The sequence below is a fragment of the Xenopus tropicalis genome, chromosome 8, assembly GCF_000004195.4.
Source record: "Xenopus tropicalis strain Nigerian chromosome 8, UCB_Xtro_10.0, whole genome shotgun sequence".
Classification (NCBI taxonomy): Eukaryota; Metazoa; Chordata; class Amphibia; order Anura; family Pipidae; genus Xenopus; species Xenopus tropicalis.
The window spans coordinates 25,456,968-25,484,420 of NC_030684.2; the positions used below are offsets into that span (position 1 = coordinate 25,456,968).

At 42.2% G+C, this 27,453-nt stretch overlaps 1 protein-coding gene across 1 annotated transcript in view; it reads right to left on the reverse strand.

Annotated features, from left to right (window-relative positions):
• fgd1 (FYVE, RhoGEF and PH domain containing 1) overlaps positions 1 to 27,300 on the reverse strand; it is a 99,824-nt gene extending 72,524 nt beyond the window's left edge. Inside the window, exon 1 of the mRNA XM_004914189.4 lies at positions 26,309 to 27,300. Coding sequence (XP_004914246.1) covers positions 26,309 to 26,468 — 160 coding nt within the window. The 5' untranslated portion in view covers positions 26,469 to 27,300. The remainder of the gene's footprint in view (positions 1 to 26,308) is intronic.
• Positions 27,301 to 27,453: the final 153 nt, after the last annotated feature.

Consider the following 27,453-nt stretch of genomic DNA (forward strand, 5'->3'; position numbering starts at 1 on the left):
TATTTTCTAATAAAGCATTTAAAATAATAAACGCTGGGAAGGATAGGGCAATTATTGGAGCAGGGTAGAATAGATTTTTTACTTAAAAAATGTTAGTGTTACTTTTCTTTTAAAGGGATACTATCAAAACTTATTTTCCCTCTGGAAAATAAATAAAGGAACAATATGCATATATATTTTCCTTTCGTTTTATGTCTGCAACCTTCTACATATTTGTTCCTGCCCAGTCTAGTGCCACATGGGGCAGATTCTCATGCAGGCCCACAATCAGAACAGTGTGACACTAGCCTGAAGCTGGCCATACACGGTAAGATGCGCTCACTTGGTGAGGTCGCCAAGCAAGCAGCTCTTTTCCAGATGTCCCCACCTACAGGTGGGCAATATCATGTAATTCAGTCGTTTGGCCCTGGGTATTGAATTAGAATGGCATTGGATCAGAAACCGCATCAATGGCCGATGCGGTTCCCTGATCTGACGGAAATATCAAACATGCCCAATCGCAATCTGGATGATTTCAGCCCAGATGTTGGTCGGGGAGGCTCGTCATTTGTGCCCATACATGGGCAGATAAGCTGCCGAATTGGTCGATATCAGCAGCTAGAATTGGCCTGTGTATGGCCACCTTAAGCCTTGCATAAGCAGTCACTGCTTTACTTCTAGCGAAGCCTAGCTGGTAAAACACCTGCCAAGCTTAGGGCAAGTATTACAAATTTACCTGCCAATGTAGTTGCTGGTAAATTTGCAATACCCTTAAATGACATGGTTACTCCACCTCTATTACATGACGGTAGATTATGGGAATTAGGCATAATGACGGGAGGCTGGGGGGCAGGGGTTGAAAATTGTGTAACGCTCAACAAAATCAGGACAAGCTCTGATGACCTTGTAGTCTAGGGTGGCTGGATTCTTATAGGTTTACCTCTGGGTCAGTCAGGTTGGTCTTAAGACTGAGTATCTATATAGGGCAGAGATGCCCAACCTTTTTTACTTGTTAGCCACACTCAGATGTAAAAAGTGTTTGTGAGCCACACAGGCATGAAAAAAAGTTCTTTGGGGATGACAAATAAGGACTGTTATTGGCTATTTGTTAGCCCCATGTGGACTACTGGCCTGCAGGAGGCTCTGCTGCTTGAAGTAAAACTGTGTCTCTGTGCTTCCAAAACTTGCCTCTAAGCCAGAAATTTAAAAATGGGCACCTACTTTGAGGCCATTGGGATCAACTTCAAAGGGGGCGGTGATCGACATGTTGCTCAAGAGCCACTGGTTGGGGTCTCTGATCTCGGGTCTGAGCTGCATGCAAGTCTTCATGGGTCAAGGTGGTCACATTGTCCCTCTGTATTTGCTAGAGTTTTTTTTTTTTACTGTGCAGGTGTTTGTAAGAAAACCTGTCTAATTGTTAGGCAATCTCTGAGGCCACGCACTGAAGGTCATTTGGTGCCCTCTGTTTTACAAAGATAACTATTTCCTTGCTTAGGCTTAGCACTGCAGAAATCTTGGTACAGCCCCCACTCCCCTCTGTAAGATAGAATGCAGCAGCTGGGAAGGGATTTGCCAGTAAGGATGTGGGAAATTATAAGAGAGGGGAGTATCTGGAAAGGAGAGGTGTAAGATGGAAAGGGGGATACAATAGAGAGTGGAACTGCCCAGGAAGAAGGGGAAGTTACTCACCCACATACAATGTTATCAAACACAGTTTGCCCTCAAAAAGTATATGGAATTCCCATCTAGCCACACTCATTTCAAGCAGGTTCTCAATTGTGGGATTAAGTGGCTGTGGTCAGTTCTAAGCAGTGCACTGTTGGAAAATGAACCAACACCCTTATATATATTCACATTAACTCAGGTCACTGTGTGATAGGTCTTTCCCTCAACTGTGATTCCCATCATCAGAATGAATACTGTTATGATTTTTATGGCATACGTTTAATTTTTAAATTACACTGTTTACATAGCAAATAATTCACTCTACCATTTAAAATATTATTCTTGAACCAACAAATGTATTTTTTTGTAATACTGGTGTGTAGGCAGCCATCTTAGTGCATTGTGCCTAAGTCTGAGCTTTCAAAAGAAGCCAGCGCTACACATTAGAACTGCTTTCAGGTAACCTATTGTTTCTCCTACTCCCATGTAACCGGAGGAGTCCCAAGCTGGACTTGGGATTTCTTACTATTGAGAGCTATTCTGATATCTACTGGGAGCTGCTATCTTGCTCCCATCCAATTGTTCTGCTGGTCGGCTGCTGGGAGGGGGGGATATCACTCCAACTTGCAGCGCAAGTTTACATGGCTGTTGCAGCCTAGGAAATAAAGAATATGGCTAGCCCCATGTGAAATTTCAAAATTAAATATAAAAAACATCTGTTTACATCAGTAAATATTACTACCTTGAGCCACCATTTTGTGATAGACTGTGTGTTCCATCAGAGATCACCTGACAGGAAATAATGCAGCTCTAATTGTAAGAGGAAGTAGCGTTGGAGTAAAAGACAGAACTCTGTCCATTAATTGGCTGATGTGACCTAACATGTACATGTGCCCTTGGTTTGTTTGAGTGCACTATGAATTATATGATTCCAGGGGAAGGCCTTTAGTATTTAATATGTCTATTTTCTATTTAAGATTGCCGAGTACCCACATCGAACTAAAAAAATACATTTTTATGAAAATGGTTTATTTTTCTCGATGAACCAGGGTTTTACATATGGCCTGTTTTATGCAATATATATTGTTCGGGGGTATAGTTTTCCTTTAACATTTTCACCTCAATGACTGGATGCAGGACTGAACTGGTCCATCAGGGTACCAGGAGAAATACAGGTGGGCCCCAGTGGGTGGGTGGGGGGGGGTATGGTGTACAGTGGGGTGTTGGCCCCAGTTAATCCAGTCTGATACTGGCTGGATGGCCTGAATATTGACAGAAAACATGAAAAGCAGTTGGCACTTATTATGTCTCACAATGTACGGTACCAAACCCAGAGAGGAAGTCGAATTAAAATAATATTTGACCAAAAAATGAATATGAACAGCAACTGGTATTATAAGATATGGCCATGTTCGTAGGAGGACAATAATGAAGCTTTAGGAAGTCCAACTGCCCTACATATAGTCATCTATTGGTAACCTCCACAGACAAAAAAAATTCACCCTCCTCCCCTGGCCAAACACATTTCATACTGGGCAATTGAGACTCCAGCATGTCAATAAGATGGCAATGCAGATTCCAGGCTCACATCTGGGAGTAATCTTCACTTGTGCTATTTAGACAAGCCCCACCTAAGAACTGGGGTAGCTCGTGTTTATAAAAAAAAAAAAAAAAAGACTGCATGAAGGGGAATAAGGGTCTTCTGGGTAAAAATGCTGCCAAATACACAAAGCCACACAGAGGTCAAACAACCAATGGTGTTCTAATGGCATCTCATGTACATGGGGGATCAAAATACGCTGGTACTGCAGTACAGTGGTATTGCTTAAAGCAAGTGTTGGGGGGCGTTGTGGTCTCTTGTCATAGAAAGGAGGAATGTGTTATTTAAATGAGGCCCTTAAAAGCAGCAAAGAGAAGAACAAGTGTTGTCCATTAGTGTCCCAAATACTTCCTAACATATATAGGCAGGAACACGTCGCTGATTGTTTTCCTGGAATTCCTGCCTGACACACTTTCTGCTACCCACCTGCATGCAGGAGGAATAAGCAGTCATGCTACCACATCACACAGGCAAGGTATGAAATTACTAGCAGCTGCTTGGCCCATAAAGCTGCTTTGCCTTGCATAGGACCTTCAATCCTCCCACTCTCCATTTCATACAGAACATCTAGTTCCCTGTAATGTCCTGAAAGGGGTTCAGGGCCAGTCTGCCATACACTCCCTGGCAACGATTCTCTGTTAGTCAGATCCAAATAGTGCCCAATGGACCCACATAAATACCAGGTTGTAGCTATAGCACAGTACACACAAGAAGAAGCACTCTCTCATAGATTGCCACATGTGTATTAGATGTATTACATGTTTTCATATGAAGTTCTCCACCGTTTAAGTCACTCTTTACTCATGTGATCTTATTGTAAAGCTTCTCCCTTAAACTTCTTGTTCTTTAAGACTTCTCTTTCTGAAATGGGCAAATGGTTTAAATTTGGCATTCTGCTGTTAGTCATTCAAGGATCATTCAAATAAGAGGATTTCCTTTTCTCGTAGGCCCGGACTGTTAGGGGGTTTGAGAATTTCTTGACCTCTGGAAGCAGGACAGAAGAAAAACTTGAAAAGGGTGGCACACCTCCTCCATATAAGGCTGTACTCCTCCCACCAGATCCAGTTTTAAGTCGCACACTATTTTCTGTGTAGTAACAATACAAAACAAAATGACATACCACACAACAGGCAGAAAAAATATAGTATAACAATAACTGTAGAAAGCAAAAGTAGAGAGTGGGATCTAATGAGAATGCCTTCCTAGTGCTGTAAACAAAATTTATATTTTCCACTATCCACCTACTTATAGTTCTGTTTGAGGCCGGTGACCATTTCTTGGTTATGCCATATGCCAAGAAATGCATCTGATTTTCTGAATTCCTTGGTTCTATGTATGTATGTATGTCTTTATTTATAAAGCACTACTTATGAACACAGCGCTGTACTATGCAGGTAGTGTTTAATTGCTCTATCTACATCTATGTAGGTATGTAGGTCTTTTTCTTTCTCATTGGACAGTTATGGACACAAGTGATGGCAGGTTAATCTGTTTGTTTTTATGGAATGGAGAAACCTCTACTGATCTCCATTCCTTGGAGCAAGTCTGTCTCACCTCCTCGATGATCTTGTTCACTTTGTCTGGAGGAAGTCTGATTGATTATTTCTTTGTGTTGAAGATCATCCCAAGAAATTTTATTTCTTGAGTACATGTTAGATGGCTCTTCTTGTAGTTTATGACACATCTGTGTTGTGTCAATGTGTTGACACAAGTTCTGTCTGATATGGTTGAGCACCTTGGTAAAGTAACAGGGCACTGTGCAGAGTCCAATCGGTAGTGCTTGAAACTGGAAGTGTTGTCCCTGCGTCGTGAAACGTAGATATCTCTGAGACATTTCTCTGATGGGTATGTGCAGCTATGCATCCTGCAAATCTATTGTCATGAGATAGGTCTCTGGTTCAATTGCTGTGAGTACAGGATTTAGAGTCTGGAACCTCTGGTTCTTGATGAATGGGCTGAGGGCCTTTAGGTTGAGTACCGGTGGGAATTTTCCTTCCTGTTTCTTTACTAAGAATATAATTGGCACCTCTGCTGAGTTGGTACTGGAATTATAACGTTGCTCTCTAATAGGTTGTCTATTGCGGTGTGCAGGGCCTGGATTTTTTCAGGTCTCTGGGTGTGGAGGTTACAAATCTGTGTGAGTTGGGCGCGAGGAAAATGTAATTAGATATCCAACTCTGTTGACCATGAGTACCCAATGTACATGTATATGCCATGTGGAGAAGTAAGTTGCCAGTCTTCCTTCTACCCCTGCGGTTTGTATGACTCTTTGATTGTCATGCAGAATTGTTTTTTGTATTGGTTGGTCTCTTATTTGATCTCTGTTGTGTCTGCCATGTTGGTCTACTATGCTTGGAGTCCTGTGTGAACTGGTTTGATTTATATGTGGAGCCCTGAAAGGAGTAAAAGGACCTATTCTGCGAGTTCCAGGAACGTTGGTTGTAAGGATTATGTGAAGTCTCCTGTCTAGGTTTCTTTCCTGAAGGAAGAAAGGTGCTCTTGCCACCCGTAACATCAGCTATGATCTGTTTTAGGTCTGGCCGAATAGTGAGTCCCTGGTAAATTTGAGTGATAGGAGCCTGTGCTTAGAAGCCGTGTCTCCCGCCCAATGACACAGCCAAAGGCTACTACTACTCTGGCTACTACTGTGTTGATACTGGACTTAGCAGGCAGCCTGACCAGGTCCATGGATGCATCTGCCAAAAATGCTAATGCTTGAATGAGTTTTTATAATTCCATCATGAACTCTTGTTGGGACCTTGGGGGATGTTTTAGAAGTTCCTGGCACCAGTGTCTTGCCGTACGTATGAGTCCTGCTAATGCTATCGCTAGCCTAAGGATGGACTTTGAATGAACAAACCCTTTCTGAAGCATGGCCTCCATTCTTTTGTCCATAGGTTCTGTGAGGGTCACGTCCTCTGCTGGTAAGGTTGTATTTTTTTACAGTCTTCCCACTGCTGAATCCACTTTTGGTGGTCTATCCCAGGTCTTCTTCTGGTCTTCCGGAATGGGGTACATACTGCAGAATCTCTGTGTAAGTGCAATTCTGAGGTCTGGTTTTGACCACTCTGTTTCAATCGTGTAATAGAATTGAGTATTGGGAAAGTCCTATTTTTTTGGCTCGACTACCTAGTACCCGGTCAGCCTTTGATTCCGTTGTGTGTTCATCCTTGATCTCGAAAGTAGTTAGCAATTTCTTTACCAAGCTTTTCACTGTGTCTGGCCCTGTGATAGTGAACTGTCTTTCATCTACTGTATATCTGAATTCTCTAAAAAAAGTATCATGGATCTCTCCTGAATCGGAATCAGTATTATTCCCAGAGTCTGAATCTGATGAATCAGATGTAAGCTGTTGTAGAAGTCTTTTCTTGCTATGTGAGTGTGCTGACACCTCTGGCTGTTTTAAAGTGGTTGTAACGATGGATTTCAACCAATCAATATTTGTGGTGGTAATATCGCTGAGGATTGAGGATTATCATCAGTTATTTGTGAAGTAGTTGATAAGAATACTTGTAGCTGAGCAGTATCCTGTTCTAACTGTAATATGTCAGATCCCTCTTCTGTTGCTTCTTTAAAAACCTGTGTTTGAGATTCCTCCAGCACCTCCCTACAATCCAAGCAAGGGTCCTACTCATTCTTGAATAGGGTATGTTTACAAATAGTGCACTTGTGTGTCCTGGTATCTACAGCCCTCTTACTAGTAGACTTTTTTCAAGTAGCTTTCTTTGGTTTGGGTGGTATATGCTCAGGCATATCCTGTCTGATGTCTTTCAGTGGTTTCTCTGACTCCATTTTGTTAATGTGACTCAGCCAATATTGTGCGCTGAAGCTGTTACTGCATCTCTCTGTCACGTGTCCCAGACAGAAAGGAGCATACTATGTAGTGCTCCAAGCTTTATTGTCTGACCATGCTATATTTCTATGTAATAGCAGTAAACATGTTGTCTGGCGGACAGTGCCCCAGGCGGGGAAAGAGTGCCACCGAAGTGGTAAGATGATTTTATGCAAAGAGTAAAGAGCAAAGAGCATGGAAAACACAAAGCCTGTCTCATCCAATAATGCAATATGTTAACTCCTGCATGGTCACCCAAGAATGCAGATAGCCTCAAAGTATTAAATGTATGTTTACCAATGCAAGGAGTCTGACTGGTAAAATGGGAGAGCTGGAGGTACTGGCGTTGGAGCGGAAATATGATGTGATTGGAGTTGCTGAAACTTGGTTGAATGAGTCTCATGACTGGGCAGTTAATATTGGGGGGTATACATTGTTTCGGAGGGACAGGGGCAATAGAAAAGGAGGAGGAGTGTGTCTGTTCATTAAGCAGGAATTAAAAGCAAATATTAGGGAGGAAGTGATGGGGTTAACAGAGGGAGCTGAATCCTTATGGGTTGAGCTTCTCACAGATAGTAAAGAATCTACCAAACTAATTGTAGGGGTATGCTATAGACCCCCTAATGTAAGCGAAGAGGAGGAGGCCCAGCTCCTGTTGCAAATAGAAAAGGCTGCTAGTTTGGGGCAAGTGATAATAATGGGGGATTTTAATTACCCTGATATTGACTGGGGCAATAGTACTGCCAGGACAGTAAATGGGAACAAGTTTATAAACTTGCTGCATGACAACTTTATGTCACAGGTTGTTGAGGAGCCAACCAGGAACCATGCTATACTGGATCTAGTGTTCTCTAATGACCCAGAACGTATTGCAAATGTGCAAGTGGTTGAACCCCTGGGTAATAGTGACCATAATGTTATTTCATTTAATGTTTGGTGCAGGAAACAAATTTACACGGGGGCAACAAAGACAATGAATTTTAGGAAGGCAAATTTTAGCTCCTTAAGGGCAGCGCTTCAGGGCATAGATTGGGGCATTATGTTTTCTGATAAAAACACAGAGCAGAAATGGTTGTCATTTAAAATGATATTAAATCATTACTGTTCTCAATTTATTCCATTAATAAGAAAAAGTAGAAGTGTTAAGAATCACCCTATGTGGCTTAACTCTGAGGTAAAGAAGTTAATAGGGAGAAAAAGGAAAGCTTTTAAGAAATATAAGTCAGAGGGGACAGTAGATGCGTTTAATGATTATAAACACTATAACAAGTGTTGTAAAACAGCAATCCGGAAGGCAAAGATAGAAAATGAGGAGCGCATCGCGGCCGAGGCCAAGACTAACCCCAAAAAGTTTTTTAAGTATATTAATAGTAAAAAGATGCAGGTTGAGGGTGTGGCCCCATTGAGTTATAATAACAATATGGTTACAGCGGATACAGAAAAGGCAGATGTGCTTAACCAGTTCTTTTCTTCTGTGTATACAGTAGAGGAGCCAGTGGGCCAAGTCCCACCCAATAGCTTCACTGTTGCCTCAGCTCCAACTACACAGTGGTTGGCACAGGATATGGTGCTTAAAGGGTTACACACGATAAATGTAAACAAGGCACCTGGGCCAGATGGAATACACCCTCGGGTACTGAGAGAGCTAGGGGCAGAATTGCAGTGGCCCTTGTTTCTGATATTCTCAGACTCTCTTTCATCAGGTATGGTACCTAGGGATTGGAAGAAGGCGAATGTCATTCCCATATTTAAAAAGGGAGTAAGATCTCAGCCTGGCAATTATAGGCCTGTAAGTTTGACATCCGTGGTGGGCAAGTTATTTGAAGGCTTGTTAAGGGATCACATACAAAATTATGTAGTGGAGAATGCCATTATGAGCAGTAATCAGCATGGCTTTATGAAGGACAGGTCATGTCAGACCAATTTAATTGCTTTTTATGATGAGGTAAGTAAGAAGCTGGACATTGGGGATGCAGTAGATATCATCTATTTGGATTTTGCCAAAGCATTTGATACCGTTCCCCACAAACGACTGCTTTCTAAGCTAAGGTCTATTGGTCTTAGTGAAGCCGTTTGCACATGGATAGAAAACTGGCTACAGGATCGGGTACAGAGGGTGGTTGTTAATGGTACATTCTCTACTTGGAATAAGGTCCTCAGTGGGGTCCCTCAGGGTTCTGTACTGGGTCCACTTTTGTTTAATTTGTTCATAAATGACTTAGGGGAGGGTATTATGAGTAATGTATCAGTGTTTGCAGATGACACAAAACTCTGCAGAGCAGTCAATTCTATCCAGGATGTGACATCCCTGCAGCAGGATCTTGACCAACTGGCAATCTGGGCAGCTAAGTGGCAGATGAGATTTAATGTGGATAAATGTAAGGTCATGCACCTGGGATGTAAAAATATGCAAGCCCCGTATACCCTTAATGGGACTGCACTAGGTAAATCCATAATGGAGAAGGACCTTGGAGTCCTTGTAGATAATAAACTTGGCTGTAGCAAGCAATGCCAGGCAGCAGCTGCAAGGGCAAACAAGGTTTTGAGCTGTATTAAAAGGGGTATAGATTCACGGGAGGAGGGGGTTATTCTTCCCCTTTACAGAGCGCTGGTAAGGCCCCATCTAGAATATGCTGTTCAGTTTTGGTCTCCAGTGCTCAAACGGGACATTACTGAGTTAGAGAGGGTCCAGAGAAGGGCAACTAAGCTGGTAAAGGGTATGGAAAGTCTCAGTTATGAAGAAAGACTGGCCAAGTTGGGTCTGTTTACACTGGAGAAGAGGCGCTTAAGAGGTGACATGATAACTATGTATAAATATATAAAGGGATCATATAATAACCTCTCTAATGTTTTATTTGCCAGTAGGCCCTTCCAACGAACACGAGGGCACCCACTCCGTTTAGAAGAAGGGAGGTTCCATTTAAACATTCGGAAAGGATTTTTTACAGTGAGAGCTGTGAGGTTCTGGAATTCCCTCCCCGAATCAGTTGTGCTGGCTGATACATTATATAACTTTAAGAAGGGGCTGGATGGATTCTTAGCAAGTGAGGGAATACAGGGTTATGGGAGATAGCTCTTAGTACAAATTGATCCAGGGACTGGTCCGATTGCCATCTTGGAGTCAGGAAGGAATTTTTTCCCCTCTGTGGCAAATTAGAGAGGCTTCAGATGGGGTTTTTTGCCTTCCTCTGGATCAACTAGTAGTTAGGCAGGTTATATATAGGCATTATGGTTGAACTAGATGGACGTATGTCTTTTTTCAACCCAACTTACTATGTTACTATGTTACTATGAAAGAGGGACAAAAATAAATGCTGTGCGCAGCAAAATATTTTGACCACGCCCATTTTTGCGACCACACCCCCTAAATACCACTCCCATTTGACTAAATTTGGCAGGTTATTTAAAGTTCGAACACATTTCTGGGGGTTTTGGGGTCCTGTTTTGTGTGTTTTTTTTATTTTCTTTTTGCTGAAAAGGTGAATTTGCCCTTTAAAGGAACAGTAACACCAAAAAATGTATATATTTTGAAGAAATTAAACTATAATGTACTACTGCCCTGCACTGGTAAAAGTTGTGTGTTTGCTTTAGAAACATTACTAGAGTTTATATAAACCCTGCTGTGTAGCCATGGGGGCTGCCATTCAAAAGAAGAAAAGGCACAGGTTATATAGCAGCTAACAGATAAACCCTGTAGAATACAATGGTGTCTTATCTGTTATCTGTTATGGAACCTGTGCCTTTTCTCCTTTTTTCCAGCTTGAATGGCTGCCCCCGGGGCTACACAGCAGGGTATTTATATAAACTATAGTAGCGTTTCTGTTGCAAACTTACCAGTTTTACCATTGCAGGGCAACAGTAGATTATATTTCAATTACTTTAGAACACTTTCATTTTTTGGTGTTACTGTTCCTTTAAGCTGTGTGTCTCAGTTCCCCCTAGAGATCTGTTTAGCTTATTAGGCTAATGCCAGACAATACGGATATTTTCGGCACGCATAAAAATGCGAGACTTTCAAACTTTTGCGTTTTTATGCGTATTTCCGCTACATGTGCCCAAGCGTATTCCATTCATTCAGGTGCAGGCACAAGTAGGAGGCGTAGGGCGGAATTTTCAGAAAATATCCGCATTACGCCTCATCTGACATCAGACTTAGTTACAATTGTATCTCAGTGCAGTTGTGGCTTTTTACCTTTCTGGGCTCTCTGCCAAAAGCCCACTTATTTAATTAAAAGCGAGAAACAATGTTTCTAAGTGCAGATGATGCTTGTTAAGATTTCTGGGCTCTCTGCCAAAAGCTACTTCTAATTAAGGCTGATGTCAGACGCCATACGCCTTCTACCTGTGCCTGCACCCGAATGAATGAGATACGCTCGGGTGCAGGCACATGTAGCCAAAATACGCATTAAAAACGTGAGACTTTGCATTCTCTCACGTTATTATGCAGATATAGGCTACATGTGCCTGCACCCAAGCGTATCTCATTCATTCGGGTGCAGGCACAGGTAGGAGGCGTATGGCGGTATTGTCTGCGTTTTTCCGCTTGCCGAAAATATACGCCATACGCCACGTCTGACATCAGCCTAAATTTGTATCTTTTTTAGCTTCAGTGCAGGAGATCAAAGAGAAATTAAGGACTTTTCAGTAAGAATCCGGGACTGCGGGTTGAGCTGTCAAAAGCGGGACTGTCCCGCGAAAATCGGGACAGTTGGGAGGTATGCATTTAAAAACAAATTAAAGTAGGTGCTTATTCTTTGTGAAAGGCACCTAAATACATGACTTTGCTAGGGTCATTCAAGAAAGCTTAGAAATAGTATATATTAAGTGACTGGAAGACCCTCTAGCAACAAAAGGATTAATGTGTGGCCTTAAGAATCTTGACCTTTAATTTTGGTTCAGTGGGCTCTGAATGAGTAAATCCAAACCAAGTTGTCAGAAGGTAGTCTGCATTTGGCCAAACTATGAATCCTCTGCAAGAGATTAGTCAAATACTTTAAACCTCTACCAAACTAAAGCCAAACTCTAAAGATTCAGATGAATAAGGTGCTGGGTTTGGCTGAATCCCAACAAAATAAAATTAATTTCATTAAAAGAACGTGTTGCTTTAGGTAAAGGCACCCTATCATAATTACTCTTGTAGACCCTCTTGAAGTAGGTATCCATCACATCAAACTCCTGTTTAGCATTGCACACCAGAAGGCACATTTTCAATTATGATGAACCATAGTCAGACATTTTCTTAGGCAATAATCTATATAGGACAAGGTAATTTAAAATGGTCTAAAAAGGCATTTGGGAAAAAACATCATCAACCTCATGTCCTAAAAGAAAAACTGGAAAGGAGTATCCAAGAAATATCTGTGTTGCTGTCTGCATTTTCTCCTTTCCGTCTTTTCCAGACCTAGAGCAAAAAGCTGCCCTAGTGATTGACCGTGATTATTGCAACCCTATACATCCCCTCCCAGAGCCACAATCTCTTCAGTCCACTGACCACTTCTATAGCACAATTAAATGATAAAAATCTTTTTATTGTGCAACTTGATGCCTTCAGACACTGCCTAATACACCGCTTTTCATTAGCAATTTCCTTCTCTTTAAGGCTAAAGATTTATTGGGGAACACAAAAGAACAAAACCAGGTCTGGACCGGCATTTAAAGTACACAGATACCCAAATAGCCCCCCCACCAGCCCAATAATTAGCAGCTGTCTATGGCATCTTATAGCAGCCCCTCTGGCATTTGCAACAATTCATATACTGCCAATCCAGGCCTGGATTGGCTTGGATAAGAGTATAATGGTCCTTTAGATATTTGTGCCTTGTAAAGCAATACACAAAATATCTTATTGAATCTCAACCACACTAATAAACAAACTCTTAATAGGCAACTTGCACAAAAGAACAATATTAGAAACTACAACAGAGCTGAATCAGCCTTGCACATGAAAGGATCTTGTCTGATGGGCAGTTGTAATGCATTAAGTTTCAGTCAGCTGCAGATAAACCACAGTTCAAAAAGCAGTTTCACTATATTTACAGGTGTCCACAATGGCAAATAAAAATTAACTAATATGTTTGTTTGAGTTATGGTTGTCCCCTTTATCTATGCTTATACCCCTGTCACAGGGTGTCTTCCCAATAGCTGGCCATGCTTTATTTGTTTTAGTAATGCTCTGGATCCAAAGGCAAGGCAGTGTGTAGTTCTAGTGCTCTAGTGGCTCAGTTGGCTCAGCATGATTGATTAGGTGAGATTTGGGGGGAGTGACCCCAGTGCTTCTATATATCTGTAACCTTGTTATGAGTTAAGGGGGCTCAGTCTGAAGGTCTTTTAGGGCGAGATTTGGGGTGAGTGCTTATTTGTGCCCTGGGTACCCTTGGAACTACAGCAGGGTGACTGTTACCCCAATGTTTCTGTATATCTGTAACCTTGTTATGAGCTAAGGGGGCCCAGCCTGAAGGCCAGTTAGGGGGAGATTTGGGACGAGTGCTTATTTGTGCCCTGGGTACCCCTGGAACTATAGCAGGGTGACTGTTACCCCAACGTTTTTATATATTTGTAACTTTGTTATGAGCTAAGGGGGCCCAGCCTGAAGGCCAGTTATGGGGAGATTTGGGACAAGTGCTTATTTGTGCCCTGGGTACCCCTGGAACTACAGCAGGGTGACTGTTAACCAAATGTTTCTGTAACCAAACAAAAAAAAGTACCACACTATAAACTCAGTGTCCCGTTCTAAATATTAAATATATAAGGGCTGACAATATGCCTTTAATACAGGAAAACGTTTATTTCCTTGTTATAATGCCTTTGTTGGCAGCTATGATGTATATTCTCTCACTCCAGTAATTACAATCTGAAATGAACTGCAAATACAGGGAAATTCTAGGAGACTGACAGATTCACTCTCTATATATATATCAGCTCTCACAACTCTGCCAGCACTAGAAGAAAAAAATCATAAGTTAAAATCAAAGAGAATGCATGAAAGCCATTTGGACTCCCTGGAGGGGAAACACACAGTCCCAAAATAGAAGGTGAAAATTACAGGGCAGCTTGCAGGGATCTGTTAGCATCAGCAAGAATTGTGTGCACGGCTCAGGCCCTTGCTGCTGCAGAGATTGGCTACACTCACATGAATGCATAGAAGCGCTAGGAGAATGCTAATGAATTCATGTTTAAGGCAGCAGCAGATCAATCCAGGAGTTTCACTCAAGTGTCAAGGTTTATAGATGACTGCCTGCGTCAGCGGAGACAAGATGGTTGCCAAGTATCTAGGTACAGCCTACAATAATTACCATTACTGATCCGTGATGCAAATCGGATTCCTAGACATTACACAAGTCTATAAAATAGATGGCCCCTATAAGAGAGACACGCTACAGACATACAGGTCTTTATCCACACCCACCACCTGGACAAGACTTGGTAAAGGCACAGCTTGCATCAAATAAAAATCAAGGGCCTACCAGCACCCACTAGACTCGCCCTGAGATGCAGCTATGACATACAGTCCAACTGTATTGAAATAAGCAGAACAGTCCAGATTTGGTCACTGGGCAATCCATTACTGTTACTTATACCTCAGGTTCAGGACAAGCCGATTATGCCATTAGTGGGCAATCATCATGTCATATAATGTCCAGGCAATTTTTCTGCACTTTTTTCTCCAAAGTCTTATCATGATTACATAGCTGAATGGTCCAGATACTATGGCTTTAAAGCCAAATGAACCAGCAATAGAGTTATGGAACAATATATAATTTTATGTACAATTAAATGCATTTTGGCGCAGATGGCTGCAGCCTATTATTATTTATGAAGACCGTGGATAAAAGACCAAGAATAATGCAAGAAGAGTGCAAAAGCATACCCCTTATGTCCAGCATCTGGCTGTACTATGCACCTTGGTCAGGCGTAGTACAGAGCATAGTCTACATGACATGCATGTTAGGGGATGCATGGGGTGGTGAAATGCATCTCTATGCCCGTCCATCATGAATACAGTGGTGCTGATTGCACTGTATTCATGGGACATATGCAGGTCTCTGTGGTCCAAAATTGGGCTTAAGGTGGCCACACATGTGGCGATTTCCGATCTTTCGTGCGACCATCGGTCACACAAAATATCATTGCAATCGGCCACTAACGTTCAGGGCTGAAACGGCAGATAAGGAGGTAGAAACAATAGGATTTCTACCTCCTTCTGCCAATTCAGCCCTGAAGGCAGATTTTGATCAGGCGCCTTCTATGGCGCCCGATCAAAATCTTTTAACCCGCCGGATCGGCGAGTCGACCGATATTAGCAGCCTCCTGCGATATCGGTCGACTCGCCAACTTGCCATACACGCACCGGATATTGTTCGGAACAAGGTTTTGTACGCTATTATCGGTGCGTGTATGGCCAGCCTTACACTAATTCAATATATAAAGAAAGGAGCAGAGTGCTAAAACGTTGTGTCCTGTTTTGCCCTTTCTCACTGCCTTGCACATAGCAAATGACCCCTATAGTCCAAAACCTTCTCTTATGCTTATGTCCTTGGCCCAGGGTGTTTTGCCAATAGCTGGCCAAGCTTTGTTTGTTCTAGCAGTGCTCCAGGTTGAAAGGCAAGGCAAGCTGTAGATCTGATACTCAGCGTGCCCTTGGCAAGAGCTCAGCTGGCTCTGCTTGAGCTGCTGCTTAGGTTGCTGCTAACGTTTCCTATTCAGAGTTTCAAGCTTGTGGGGCTTTGTTGCTTCGAGTGAAAAATCCATCGGGCTCAACTCTGTAATAAATGTGTTTTTACATGCAGCATCTGTATCATTGCCTTGAGTCAGTGTGCAGTCTAAACGAATGCTGCATTATTTTCATGCTATTTTCCACAATTTTTTTTTGGCAGCTTTCCTCTCTTGGCACCCAGCTTTCATTCTGAATCGTTGAAATGGCAAGAAAATGCTGGCAGAAAGATGTCAGAACGGAGCACAATGTCTTTTGTTTCTAGGTTTTAGGCTATAATAAAAATAATAATCTTAAATTGTTCGCAGGAACTGGGTCTACCTAAGCTGGTATAGATTCATAGCACCTTACTCTACATCAGGGTCCCCAACCATTTATACCTGTGAGCCACATTCAAATGGAAAAAGTGTTGGGGAGCAACACAAGCATGGAAATAGTTCCTGAGGGTGCAAATAAGAGCTATAATTGGCTATTTGGTAACCCCTATGTGGACAGGTAGCCTATAGAAGGCTCTTCTAGGCCTCCAAAGCAGAAATGCAAAAATAAGCACCTACTTTGAGGCCACTGGGAGCAACATCCAAGGGGTTGGTAAGCAACATGTTCATGAACCACTGGTTGGGGATCACTGCTCTACATGCTATGAGAAAACCTAAAGAGGTATCCCTGCAATGGGGACATGTTAGACTTCTAAGGTGGTCATACAATGAAAGGCCCACTCATTTGCCAAATGAATGGATCTTTTCCTGATATGCTGCCTTGAGGTGAGCGATACTGGATTGATCCAGTCATTTAGCACTCGGGCTGGTTCACATCACGATCAAATCACATTGGTGGGGTAGAAGCTGTCAAGACAATGACCTGACTGTTTGACATCTGGCCAGTTTTTGGCCAAATATCGACTTTTATAAGCCTGTGTATGGAGACCTTAACCCATACCCCTATCTGGCTTCCTGCAAGACAATTACAGCACAACATAAGGAGTACTAGAGGTAATTAATAAGGTTGTGGTTGTGCTAGAACAAACTAAGAATCTACTATAGGTAGGCTAAACACAGTTCTATTTGTATTTATTTATTATATTGCCATTCAAGATTAGGGCCGAGTCTCACGCTAAAGGCAGCCATGCATGGGCCTACCATGTCCATTCTCCGTCACATACCTGTAGGTGGGCCTTGTGTTCGTTAACAAAAAGCAGAGTAGCGGAGAGGAACTGGCGGGTGCCACCTTGCCAAATCTTCTACTGAAAGTGTTTATTCCAAACATAGTGTATTTGCAGTTGGAAGTCAGGTCCAGATTGGATGAACTTTAATCTATGGCTTTCGTTCTCCTTTTACACTATCATTAAACAAAGTATTTACTTGAGCTTAAAACAATGTGTAATATTCATTAGAGATGGGTAGATTGGGGATTTAGCCTAATAATAGATAGAACAAATAAGACATTTACCCTATAAATCTACAAGTAGAGTAGGGACAGGTTTTATATGGTGATTTCACACTTGAAATGAATGGGAATTGCCTGGAAGTTCAAGGCCAGTTGTAACTTGAGCCACCCCCCCCACTTTCCTTTATTCCCAATGCAATTATACAGCATTGTATCAGAAAGATCAGGGGACACAAAGAGATGGGAATCCCCAAGATCTGCAGCCGTGTTACCAGAAACAAACTCATGGGAAGCCCTGGAAAATGAATCAGACATGCCTCATTTCAGGCCATGGGCTCTTTTCCAAGTGATGAAATCAGGCCAGGCAGTCAGACTGTCAGGCGTTTGCCAGTCGTGCCGTGTTGTCACAAAAGCATTAGCTTATGGGGGTGGCAAAATATCTACAGTCTGTTTAAAGGGATACTGTTATGATTTTTATGGTATTCTTTCTACTTCTAAATTATACTGTTTACATAGCAAATAATTCACTCTACTATTTTAAATGTATTATTGTTAGCAGTAATATTAGTGTGTAGGCACCATTTCAGTGCATTGTGCCTGAGCCTGAGCTTTCAGAAGGAGCCAGCGCTACACATTAGAAATGTTTTCAGGTAACTTATTGTTTCTCCTACGCCCATGTAGCCTGGAGGAGTCCCAAGCCGGACTTGGATTTCTTACTATTGTGCTATTCTGATATCTACTAGGAGCTGCTTTCTTGCTCCCTTCCCATTGTTCTGCTGATTGGCTGCTGGGGGGAAAGGGAAGGGGTGATATCACTCCAACTTGCAGCGCAGCAGTAAAGTGTGACTGAAGTTTATCAGAACACAGGTCACATGGCTGTAGCAACTTGCAAAATAAAGAATATGGCTAGCCCCATGTAAATTTTCAAAATTAAATATAAAAAAACAGTTTGCATTATAGAAAAATGTATTTCAATGCAGGATTCTGCTGGAGATACTCTCCATCACCTGTCCTGCCCTTGGATATTGTCACTTCCAAATTCGAGATATGAATTCTGATTATATGGTTGCAGGTGGCAGTGCTGCAAATACCAGGGGACACTAGCGTAAATATAGAGGAAGCAGGCCCCATTGAGGAGCAGTTGGGGGGGCGGACTTCGGGGTCCGCATCCTCTATAGCAGTGCTGTCCAACTGGCGGCCCGGGGGCTGCATGATCCTGCTCTGTGTGGCCTTTCCAACTGTCTGGCTGCTTTGATGGCTTACCTTTATATAAACTTTTAATTGTATCAGTATTGAGATTAACTGGCCCCCTGCATGGTTCACACCTCAGATTCAGCCTGTAATTCCCTTGCATTGTTTAAACATGTAATCCCCTAATCTGTTCACACCTTTTAATTTCTGCATTGTTCACCCCTGCATTGTTTACACCTCAGGCTCAGACTGTAAGCACCCACATTGTTTACCTCTTCACATGCCAGCATTGTGTCACTGTATGTACTGCCTGTGTGTATGGCACACACAGGCAGCATAGGGCAGGCAGAGTATGGCACACACAGGCAGCATAGGGCAGGCAGAGTATGGCACACACAGGCAGCTAAGGACAGGCAGAGTATGGCACACACAGGCAGCATAGGGCAGGCAGAGTATGGCACACACAGGCAGCTAAGGACAGGCAGAGTATGGCACACACAGGCAGCATAGGGCAGGCAGAGTATGGCACACACAGGCAGCATAGGGCAGGCAGAGTATGGCACACACAGGCAGCATAGGGCAGGCAGAGTATGGCACACATATGCAGCATAGGGCAGGCAAAGTATGGCACACACAGGCAGCATAGGACAGGTAGAGTATGTCACACACAGGCAGCACAGGACAGGCAGAGTATGGCACACAAAGGCAGGGTAGGGCAGGCAGAGCATGGCACACACAGGAAGCATAGGGCAGGCAGAGTATGGCACACACAGGTAGCATAGGGCAGGCAGAATACTGCCTGTGTGTGCCATACTTTGCCTGCCCTATGCTGGCTGTGGGAGGTGAACCTGGCAGGGGTTTGTTAGCAGTCGGAATTAGCCATTAAATGGTCCCTAAGGTGTGTAATTATGTGCTGGGGGTTGCTGTACTATCCACAGGGGAGGAGGAGGCATATGGATTTAAGGGTGTGTCTTAATATGCCATAATATAGTTCTTTCACATATGAATGCTGGTTGATATAGTGAGCACCATAGTGAGCACCAAGCATTCGTGTTTTTGCTGCGCTACCACCATTAATGTGGGCATGGTCCTAAAAGCTCTTGTGATAACTTGGGTGCACCCGGCCGACGTCTTCCCGAAACTTACTTACATAATACTCAACGAATCAGGGAAGGGACACCAGTGGCCGGGGGAATGGTGACAGCGATCGGGTCTGGGCCTTCGGGACCCACCGGGTTTTTTCCCGGTGCCCTGGCAGCCCAGTCTGACCCTGCAGGGTGCTTTTGCCACGCTATAAGGTGCCTTAGGCGGCACATTAACAGGGGTGGTAACTTTTTTTTTTTAACAGGGGTGGCTGGTAACTTTAAGCAGAATTTTCATTTTTTAAAGCAGCAATTCTGCTCCTATCTTGTAGGAGAAAACAATGATACTCTCCGCACTTGTGAATTCACCTCTGTCCCAGCCTGAGCACAGGAGTGGTAGGCACGGCAGGGGGGGCACTGTATCTGCTACCTCAGGCAGCAAAAATCACCCCAAAATGGTTTTAAGGAATTATTATTCTTTAAAGGGGTAGATCAACTTTTATCACAATGTAGACAGTACAGGTAGACAGTACAGGTATAGAACCTGTTATCCAGAATGCTCGGGACCAAGATTTGGATCTCCATACCTTAAGTCTAGGATTGTTTTGCCTCCAATAAGGATTAATTATATCTTAGTTGGGATCAAGTACAAGGTACTGTTTTATTATTACAGAAAAAAGGAAATCAATTTAAAAAATCTATTTAATTAAAATGGAGTCTACGGGAGACAGGCTTTCCATAATTCGGAGCTTGGGATAATGGGTTTCCGGATAATGGATCCCATACCTGTGTTATATTTAGGCAACTTACAATTAGGGGCTGATTTACTTACCCACGAACGGGTCGAATGGAGTCCGATTGCGTTTTTTTCGTAATGATCGGTACTTTGCGATTTTTTCGTATGTTTTGCGATTTTTTCGGATTCTTTACGAATTTTTCGGATCCAATACGATTTTTGCGTAAAAACGCGAGTTTTCCTATCCATTACGAAAGTTGCGTAAAAAGTTGCACATTTTGCGTAGCGTTAAAACTTACGCGAAAAGTTGCGCATTTTTCGTAGCGTTAAGTTTTAACGCTACGAAAAATGCGCAACTTTTCGCGTAAGCTTTAACGCTACGAAAAATGCGCAACTTTTTACGCAACTTTCGTAATGGATACGAAAAACTCGCGTTTTTACGCAAAAATCGTATTGGTAACGAAAAATTCGTACAGAATCCGAAAAAATCGCAAAACATACGAAAAAGTCGCAAAATGTTCGTTTTCAAGTCGGAACTTTTCCAATTCGGGTCGGATTCGTGGGTTAGTAAATCAGCCCCTTAGTCTGCATTTTTATTGTTTTTTGAAATATCTAAATTTTTTAGTTCTGCAACTGATAGGTTTGTCAATTTCAACTGCTATCTTGTTCCTAGGGTTTGATGTTGAAGGAAAGGCATAAGCACAGGGGGTGGCAATTTGTTAGGCACGCTAACCTCAGACCCAGGGGCCAGAGCTACTCTTCAGAATACACACAGCATTTTCCCTGGGAAAATAACAGTTTAGCCAGCACAGGAGTATCCTGGGCCAGTTGGAGGGGGGGGTCTATGACTTTCCTTCACCTTACCCACATGGTCAGGACTGGCACTCTCTGGATTCTGGCAAATGCCAGAGAGGCTGCTGTAAGATGCTATAGACAGTCATTATTTATAGGGCCTGTGGTGGGTTGTTTGAACCTTTGTCTACTTGAAATGCCAGGGCCTATTTTGAATCCCAGTCCAGGTCTGTTAACTACCCTATTAACCAGTCAAATGTTTACAATTCAAAATGGGACATCAATAGGAGAAGAACTTTTAAAAAATGTATCTGTTTGCCATGGTCAGTGACTGTGACAACCAGATTGCATTTTCAGTCCCAGGCTGAAAACAGGCAGAGAAGGAATTAAATAATAATTCAATGGAAATGTTTTTTTACGACATTATTACACTCACTGATAATTTTGTACAAGGTTACATTAAACTATTTTGTTGTTTTCTTTTTTCCTCATTTTATAAACTGCTAATTTGGGTAAAGGTCAGCGTTCTAGTAATGTTTAAAAAATGCAAAAAATGTGTTAATACATTAAATGAAATAATTGCCAGTTACCTTGTTTTGAACCAGCTGCTTGCTGAAAGATGCCACTCATACTGTGTTTCTGAGAGCATGTTGGAGTAATTACACACCTAAGCATACAGTGTATTTAAAGGGCCCGGGGCAATCAAAAACATCAGTGGTGGAAAGCGATGCTGGAAAAATAGCACTGGAAATTTCAGATATTCATTGTTCTGTTTTTGAAACCTTTACATTTCTATCTGCGGACCTCTGCAGATAGAATTTTTAAAAATCCTGTAAATGGTATCCTTCTAAATGGCAATTAGTGCTGCTATCAGTTAAAAATCGCTGTTTTGTTATGTTATTTGTGTCACATGACTCATACTGTAAAAAAACAACGTACCCCCTGTTGTAAAGTATATAACAGGGGATTCAACCTTAGATTTCCATGATCTGTACATGGTCATGGAACTCCTTGGTGACTTCTAATATCTTACATTTTACAAGAAAGGCTACATTATTCTTTATATTTTTATAGTCCCTTTCTAAAACTCTCAGAGTGTTAATATAACCCCCAGAATCCTTCATTAAAGAACCTCCTATCTCATGGAATTCAAGTGCAGGGCCCACGAGCATTCTTTTCCTGTATTGTACTTCAAACACATTACCTAGAAAGGCACATAGCAACCAATAAGCAACTGTAGCTTTGATCAGTTTGTTGCAATTAGAATAATTATAGTAAATATCACATTGGTTGCCTAGGGTGAAATGTACTAGAGCGAAATCTACTCTAATAAAAATAACCTGCCCATGTGAGCTTACTATCTAAATTTGGTGCCGGAGCATTATAAGACTTTGCTAAAGCTACATGGAGTTTCTGTATTCTGACAGATACTATACAGGTATGGGATCTGTTATCTGGAAACCCATTATCCAGAAAGCTCTGAATTACAAGAAGGCTCCCATAGACTCCATTACAACCAAATAATTAAAAGTTTTACATTATTTCCTTTTTCTCTGTAATAATAATAAAACAGTACCTTACACTTACCAGCTACAATATAATTAATTCTTATTGGAGGCAAAACAATCCTATTGGGTTTATTTAGCGTTGAAATTATTTGTTAGCAGATCCAAATCAAAGAAAAATCCCTTACCTGGAAAATCCCAGGTCCCGCATATTCTGGATAATAGGTCTAATACCTGCACAAGGGACCGAACATATGTATGCCCATTTTTGTATTGTTCAGTTTGTTTGGGCCAGGTACCAAAAAAAGCAGAACAGCATAAAGTAAAGAATATATGTACGGAAGAAAAGAAACATGACCTGGCAGGCTTCAAAATACCTAATTATACATTTGTAAGAGTTGCGGCTTCTCTTCACTTCTTGTCTGACCAAGTCAGCCCTCTAGACTTTCCATACATAGCCAGGTGGTTGGACTGTATGGTCCAAATTGTCCAAACTGTCCATCCAAATTTATGCCAGCTTTAGTTCCAAAGGAGAGGGCAGTGGCATAGTACTGGGTCCAACAGCAAATTTAATTTAGGGCCCCAAGTTGACCTATTCTACAGAGATATATTGAAATTGCACATTAATTAGGACTTCACTGGGCCTTCTACACTCCTGGGCCCCACTGCAACTACGGGGTTTGCTTTATCTGTAATTTACTGTAAAACATTCAGTAATAAGTAAATCTGGTCTTATGGTGCAAAACCTGTGAGTCACAAAGAAAGGTCCAACAAGTCCATTCCCAAAGCTTTTGTTGTTCTACAAGGACGTCATGCCCTTAGGTCCCACCAGTTAAAATCCCGGAACTCTAACTGAAACTAAATGAAAGCTTTTCTGTACAATTATTGGGGGGGGGGGGCGGAGTGATATTTACTTTCCATCTAACAACTTACTATACTTACTATTAAGTTGCTGTAAGCAAACTGATCCTTCTTTCAAATAAATCAGCACTCTATATACTGTTTCATAAGTTATAAGAGAAGGGCCATGTTTCTTTGGGAAACATCTATGTCTGGCTTGGCCCACTAGAAACACAAACTGGTTACTCAAATGGGTTAGCTGACTCGCTGTCCAGATGTTCTCCAGCCTACGCTTTATAAACACAGCCAGGCCTCAACAATGCAGCCCTAAATAAGGAACAGAGCTTGTCTGCTGATTCCAGTAGATTTTTCATATACCATACATCCCCCCCCCAATGAGAAGAAGCAGATCAGGAAATGGCAGTGAGTCTATTCTGGGCCAACACTTCCCAAACTGTACCTAAGCTCTACTCACATGACTAGAACCAACCCCACCAAACAATATCTGATTTCACAGGTAAGAGAACCAAGGATTCTGATTCATGTAGTCGTTAGACTTTCATTCACACTAGGATCGCTGGCAAGAACACAGAGGAGGAAAGGAATCTACATTGGCTTGGAATATTCTATTCTACAGGAAGGATACACTGGAGTGGGGAAATATGCATTAGGTAAGCAAAACTATTCAGCGGTTGAGTATTCTTTTGGTTTCATGCTGAAACACAACCTTCGGTGCATAAACTCAAGCAAATTCTACATTCACCCCTCCCCACAAACCCCAGCTGTGGAATAAAAGTAATTCAGGCTCCCTACGCCTGTCCCAGTGCATCAGATTATGCCTAAATGAGTCATAAGTGCAGGTCAAGGGCATCTCCAAGTTCTAATCAGTGTAAATCTTAATTATTATTCAGACATGTTATGTGTCTCTAAAATGTTCAGTATCAAGACAGAAGATCAGCGAAATGACTGGTCCATAAAAACAGCTGATGGAAAAACCTAAGGATCGATAAGGATGGGATTTGTGGTCACTTAAGATGGTCATACAGGGTGAGATCCACTCGTTTGGGGGAAATTAAGATTAATCTAATCACTCAAATACCCTCACATGGTCTATAAAGACAAAGTGTCTATATACTAGTTGCCTAGTAATAGACTGAGATGTATCACTGACAAGACTATAAGCCAGAGGAAGGATTTCCATTTGGGGATCTCTAGATATCCTACTAATGCCCACAGGTGACATTAGCCAATGTCTTGCATTACACACAAGGAAATCATAGGGGCACATTTACTAACCCACGAACGGGCCGAATGCGTCCGATTGCGTTTTTTTCGTAATGATCGGTAACGTTGCGATTTTTTTCGGCGTCTTTACGATTTTTGCGTAAAAACGCAAGTTTTTCGGCGTCTTTACGATTTTTGCGTAAAAACGCAAGTTTTTCGTCGTCTTTACGAAAGTTGCGCAAAGTCGCGATTTTTTCGTAGCGTTAAAACTTGCACAAAACGTCGCGCCTTTTAAGTTTTAACGCTACGAAAAAGGCGCGACTTTGCGCGCAAGTGTTAATGCTACGAAAAAAACACGACTTTGCGCAACTTTCGTAAAGATGCCAAAAAACTCGCGTTTTTACGCAAAAATCGTAAAGACGCCGAAAAACTCGCGTTTTTACGCAAAAATCGTAAAGACGCCGAAAAAATCGCAAAACATACGAAAAAGTCGCAAAATGTTCGTTTCCAATCGGAATTTTTCCAATTCGGATTCGAAATCGTGTCTTAGTAAATCAGCCCCATAATGTCCTGGCTGGTATTTAATGGCCATAGGAACGTTGCTGATTGTAACAAACCCACATACTGAAGGGACCATAGCCATAAAATAAAGTTCCATCTGTAAGTTTTAGGTCCCTATACTCAGGAATCCAAACAGCCAATAGTAGCGATGCACAGAATTATTTTATTCTTGAATTTACTGAATCCTCCACAAAAGATTTAACCAAATCTGAAGCTTAATTTGCATATGTAAAATGAAACACTTTAATTGCCCCAGTGTGCCACAGCCATAAAGGCTGAACTTGACATGTGATGTATTATTCATGAATACAGCACTGCCAAACAGACAGTGTGTATTGGAAAAGCACAGGTCATTGTCCACAGGTGCTCAACGAAAGGTGCAAATTGGGAGGTAGTTTTCTCCCCGGCCTACCAATTGTACCAGTTGCCTAGTAAAATCAAGCCTGGTATCAAGGATTGAAAATAAATATGTCCAAACATGAATTCTGCATAACAACCATGGAATTTGACTGAATCCCACAAGAAATCCTTGATTCATTGCCTTCCAATGATATAGAAGAAAAAAAAGCTGCCAAATGATTCCAAGCTAAAATGAATGTAACATGGACACTAAAAAGTAACTAAAGTTCCAATTAAACATGACTTCACAGCCCTACCACTCGTATACACTTCTCAAAGGCAGCTGCTCTAAGCCGCTCCAATGATTCCCAGACTGGGGCAATGATAATCAAGTGGCATACCTCTATTGGTATTCCAATGCTCCTGCACTTGCACTGCAATACCTCAGGGGCAGGGTGTGCATTCTTACTGAGCATATTAACCTGGACTTAAAGGAGGGTGACCCCCAGAAGGTAGGTTTCTAAGCCTTTAACTTCAGTGGCATAAGGCTGTCAAGGAAGGGAAGCAGCAAAACAGCAGTTTGCCTATTCAAATAAAGCCACTGACACGACAAACTAAATCATATCTATCATATAAAAAACTACAGCTTTTAACGAGATGCCATATTGGTTTGAACCATCCCTCCTACCTATTGATTATCTAATATATATGTGTGGAATCTGAATAAATATATACCATTTTCTCATTCTTTAGGAGCCTTCTAAAATCAAAATCTTAGAATATAAATTTTAGCATGCAGTGATTAACAGTAGGGAAACAGCAGGGAATTTTTGATGGATTAGGTTGCTGCAGCAATATGTTCTACTCACCCTCATACTGTATAGAATGGGGGGTAAGGGCAGGTGCTGCCCCCCCAATATGGTAGGAGAAACGTCTGGTTTGGTACTGCCTGGCATAGCTTCCTGCTTGCTCCCGAGGGTTGGATGGCGGATAGGTGAAAGCAGTGCTCCTTGGACGGTTCACCTGCATGCTTGTAGGTTTGAGCAATTAGGCCTGTGTCCCTTTAAATCCCAATTCAGCATAGGGAGATCTGCATCAGGAGTCCGGCTGCACAAACAGAAAGGACGTCCAGGCATTGGTGGAAGCACATTGGCAACGATGCCTAGTGCTCAACGATTTCCTGTATGAAATTTCCCAAGATATGGTTTAGTTTTGGGTATATGCTTTTTCTGTTTAAGTACCCTTAGGTGTCCTTATCCCAGCATCATTAGATGTCCATGTCCTGTTCCGCTGGGAATTTTCACGATGCACTGCAGCAAAACACCAGCAACCCTGTGCAGCAGCTGCACAGTAGCTTGTATCATGAAGCGATGTACAGACCCTTTACAGCCCTGTGTAAGGAGGCTGAGCCCATCCTGGGGGTCACTTTGTGCTTATTCACAAGCCATTTACATGCATGGAGCATATCCTGTGGTGCCTTCCCCATCACCAGTTCTGTTCTCCATAGTAAGCAGATCTCTCGACCTGAAGGTCAGCTGGCTTTGGAACAGTCCTTTACTGCTGCAATGAATTACCTGCTCTCTGTTATCCAAGGCACTGAAGAAATGCCATTCTCTGGAAGGGGCACCCCCAGCTGTAGCAGCCTCAGTAGCACCCTTGGGTGCTGATCAATGCAGAAAAGCAGGGCTTACACCTCACATAAGCCTGTTCCTTCCTCCTCTTTGTTCTCTCCTCTGTAACTGCTGCTGATTTTGGCATTCACACACACTCCAGCTTTCAGGGGTTTTTTTTGCCTTGCTTTCTCTTCAGTTTTTTCCCCTGTCTATGTGAAATCTGACTCTCTTTCCTTGCCGCTGAATTTCACGTCAGATGTATTTAAAATCTGGTCTGGATTCCCCCCTCCCAGCAGCACATGGTTTCCCCCTTCACTCCCTGTGATACTGTGTCCCTTTTTTTCCTCATCAGGTCTTAGGCAACATCCTGCACTGCGAGTTGCATGGATTGCTATTGCAGC